This window comes from Gavialis gangeticus, unplaced genomic scaffold, assembly GCF_001723915.1.
Source record: "Gavialis gangeticus isolate Ggan-Ray unplaced genomic scaffold, GavGan_comp1, whole genome shotgun sequence".
Classification (NCBI taxonomy): domain Eukaryota; kingdom Metazoa; phylum Chordata; order Crocodylia; family Gavialidae; genus Gavialis; species Gavialis gangeticus.
The window spans coordinates 32,680,183-32,684,565 of NW_017729004.1; the positions used below are offsets into that span (position 1 = coordinate 32,680,183).

Consider the following 4,383-nt stretch of genomic DNA (forward strand, 5'->3'; position numbering starts at 1 on the left):
ATAAAGTAAATATGCCTTGTCTGCTTGTTCCCTCCTAAAAAAAAAAAAAAAAAACCCACAAAAAAACAAAACAAGCTAATTAACATTTGCATAAAGTTAGTAAATGTAGTAAAATCAAATTTGTCCTTTAGCTGTCAGATTTTCGTTGTTCTAGTTTCACCCTAAGAACTGGGGGAACACCAGCTTCTGAAACACTTTAGGATCCAAGCATACAAATGAACAAATCTTTATTTTTTCCCATATATTGAAAAAAAAATCCTGTTTCCTCCACTTACAATTGAAAATGCCGTATGAGAGTGTGCATTTTTATTGTTTTCAGAGGTCAAAATTATTTTCTGTGGATTTGAGAAAATGACGTTTTTTGTTGAGGACAAAGTTTTCCAGATATTTTTCAGTTCAGAAGCATATTCTCCCTTCTTTCCCTGATTCAGCTTTTTCAAAAGATGGCAGAACTTGTCTGCCTTTTCACTGTCTTGTCAGTACCCTGCAATTCTGTTGGTATGATCTATATAAATATTGTGATCCAGCCTTTTATTACCTTTCCAAAAAAAAGTAAAATGGTTTCCAAAAAAAGATAAAATGGAAGGTTAGTTGCAGCACAGATTATTCAAATACCGTATTTACTTCAATATAAGGTAACCCTGATTATAAGATGACCCCTGCCCAATAATTAAATTCTATAATATGGAAAATTTATAAATTTGTTATAATTTTCCAGGTATAGGCTCTAATTATTGGCAGTTTGCTTAGAATTTGTCTCTTCCCACTACTACAGCAGGGAAAATAAATCTGGGGGGGAAGAGGGGGCATCATAAAAAATAAAATTGGCCCCCTTGCCCTCTGTCCCGTTTCCCCCCCCCTTCTTCCTCCTACAGCCCCTTCCTCACTGTTAGACCCTGCTGTCCCTGAGCATATGGAAGCGAGACGCAAATTTGAAAACACTAACCTAGAAACAAACATACCTATAACAGCTTGCATACAGGGAAGTTAGTATAGGTACCCATAGATTTAATTCATTCCGGATGGATGCGGTTTATCTCTTTTGAAACTGCTGCAGGTTTTAGCAAAGGTATTTCGTTAACACACTTTTAAGCAGTATGTGTGTGTACTCCAGATACCCCCGACAAAGGCTCCATGTGCTAATTAGACCACCACTCATGAGTAGAACCAGGTGTTCTTGTAATAAGTCTTGGAATACTCCAAAAATGTATAAGCAGATGAGGTGCAGGGCAGCCTGGTCTGACACCACCTCATGGAGGTGGGGCCACTCTAATCATATGTGAAAGGCTGAGAGAGGGAGCAATAGAGGGATTCTGGGTAAGCTGTTTGGGGCTTCATTCAGTGAAGTTTGCCAGACATTTAAGACTGGTTAGTACTGTGTGCAGTTTTGAACCCTCCACTACAGAAAGGATGTGGACAAACTGGGGAGTCCAGTGGAGGGTAATGAAAATTGTTTAGGGAGCTGGGGCACAGCTTCTGAGGAGGGGCTGAAGGAGCTGAGTTTATTTAGTCTAGAGAAGAGAAGACTGACAGGAGATTTAATAGCAGCTTTCAACTACCTGAAGGGTGATTTCAAAGAGGATGGAGCTAGACTGTTCTTAGTGGTAGCAGATGACAGAACAAGGAGCAATGGCCTCAAGTTGCAGCCAGGGAAGTTTAGGTTAGATGTGAGGAAAAACCTTTTCACTAGGAGGGTAGTAAAGCACTGAAACAGGCTGCCCAGAAGGGTTGTGGAATCTGCATCCTTGGAGGTTTTTAAGACCTGTGTAGACAAAGCCTTGGCTGGGATGATCTAGTTGGGGATGGTCCTGCTTTGAGCAGGGGGGTGGACTAGATGACCTCCTGAGGTCCCTTCCAACACACATTTTCTGATTCTATGAAAGGTACAGGTCATCTGGGGGAGTAGAAAGGAAGTTGAAATATATTCAGTATAGTGGCTCACCATGACCTCAAAAAGAGATGCAGAATCTATATCTATACTATATACCCCCTCCCCCCCATACTTCCTAGGACTTTTTACAAGAAGGAGAACCAACTTCTGCTCGATGTGACGACTTGGCCGCACTAAAGAGTAAAGGTTGCCCTCCAGATGATATAGAAAATCCCAGAGGTAGCCAAGCAGTGAATAAAGATAAAGAAGTAACAAATCGTAGGAAAGGCACTGCTGAGAAGCTCGACCCAGAGGACATTACCCAGATACAGCCACAGCAATTAGTACTGAAACTGCGAACAGGTATGGAAGTATTAAATTTGGACTTCGTATATTTCCCTAAGCTTTTACCTATGTTGTTACCTGTGTTATTTCATGACTGTAATGCAACATATATAATTTGCTTCAGAAACAATGGATCTTAGGAGCACATTGAGTTCTAAGGAAGAACAAGCCTATCTAAGTAATTCCCAGGGTTCAAGTACCCTGATGGCTACGATGCAAAAGTTTAAATAGGGAGCAAATTACAAAGAATTATAACTTTTATGATTTAAAAAAATTTCATGAAGGATATGTAGTGGATTTGGATTGCCCTGAGACAGTAGGTTTACATGAAATATAGTCTCACTTACAAGTAATTTGCTGGCAGTTCTGGATTGTGGCCTCTGGCATATTAAATAGAAATGTAGTTAGTATAAGGAAGTATAGAGCATAGGCTACAAAACTGGGTGGGCCACCCAAGCCATGGCCTGACCAACTTTTAGCACATTAATTTATATAACCCACAAATGCGCAATTGTCATTCTGGTTAAAACTGTGTAGGTATTTTTTTAACTGCATATCCAGCTAAATTAACATGCTAAAAGTTGGTCGGGCCATGGCCTGGATGGCACACCCTGTCCCATTGCCTATGCGGAGGGAAAAGATAATGAAAAAGTTGTGAGCATTATTGTCTGCTGTGTTCAAAGGCTGTTCTGGCCAAGAACTGGAAGGTAAACCTTATTAGGTCTGATGACTATGGGAGCAGAAGCCCAAAGGATCCAAAATTGCAGGCTTATGTGTAAAATGTTTAGTTTTAGAAGGCCAAAGAAGAGGATACAGAAATAGATCACTGAATATAAAAAACAAGGTAGCTTGCATATTCTTTTGCTTTTATAAACTCCTGAATTTAACTCCTTTTATGTTGGAGAAAATTGATCGGTAAAAAGGAGTTCTTATGACAGAACATGTTAATAGTCGTCGAGAGATCCAGAGAGAGCTATAAACACTCATTGAGATCCTTAGATTTGGGGGACATGGTCACGTCTACACGAGATGCTGACTGCGGTAACAGTTGCAGTGATGCTGGCTGCGCAGTAGCTGATTACTACTGCGCAGTAGTGTTGTGTCACACTCTGTGCTATGTGATGCTACTGCACAGTAGTAATGAGCTACTGTGTAGTCAGCGTCTTGTGTAGACACAGCCAATGAAAACACAGTATTACCAAGTTTAAGATACAATGTCAAATTGTTTTAGGGCTCCTCTAATTAGTACTTGTCTGGATAAAAGAGAAGTTAAGGTTTTGATTTGAAAGAGCTGCAAACTGTGAGACTCTTTAAGACAAGGTAACAACAACCAAAATGAGACTATGGGCCAGATCCAAATCGATCTTGTAGTCACTTCCACTTAGGCACTGAACATCTGAAAAGCAGGCATTTTGTCCCAAAGGGGAATCCAGATCAACAGGGCTATGTGTTTCTGTAGTGTGATGGAGAATGTTTAGGCATTAGTAGGGAGGTGGTAACAGCTTGCCAGTAGGAAACCCTTTTCAGGACTTGGGTCACTGCCTCAGGGCTGCAATCTGGCAGATCTTAGTCAGACATTAGTACCTTGTGGGTCAAACTGTATTACTTCTGGGCATGTGAAGTATCTTAATCTGAGTGCCTATAGATCTTTTCAGAGGTGCCCAATGATTTTAGGCATTGTTCAGCCGTTGTGGCAAGGTGACTCTGGATCAGGTGACTTACATATTTGGAATGTAAATATAGTTTAAAAATTATTTGTTTAACCTCCTCTAATTATATTGGTTAAACAGTTAACCAATAACACAGCAGCTCTGACACAGCTGCTGTGGGGGCCACTTCTGGGGCCCTGGCGGGGTGGGGGGAAGCAGTGCCAAGCCCCTTGTTGTTTTTCTCTTAGGCCAGAGGCTTTCAACCTTTTTTAACAAGTGTATCTCTTCTGCCTCAGAGTTTCAGCTCATGTACCCCTTTATATTTTAATCTTATTTTTAAGGGGCAGTGGGGGGCAGATCAAGGCCCCTGTGGTGAGAGAGGGAATGAGGCAGGGGCAGGGGTAGGCACTGCACAGCAGGGGTGGAGTGCAGGATGGAGCCGCAACAGCAGTTCATCCAGGGGCGCGCGCGCGCGCGCACACACACACACACACACACACACACACACACACACACACA

The 4,383-nt window shown here is 41.6% G+C and overlaps 1 protein-coding gene across 1 annotated transcript in view; it reads left to right on the forward strand.

Moving 5' to 3' along the window:
• ITGB1 (integrin subunit beta 1) overlaps positions 1-4,383 on the forward strand; it is a 98,489-nt gene that overhangs the window by 60,338 nt on the left and 33,768 nt on the right. The window contains exon 4 of the mRNA XM_019508197.1: positions 2,011-2,233. Within this exon, the coding sequence (XP_019363742.1) occupies positions 2,011-2,233 (223 nt within the window). The remainder of the gene's footprint in view (positions 1-2,010; positions 2,234-4,383) is intronic.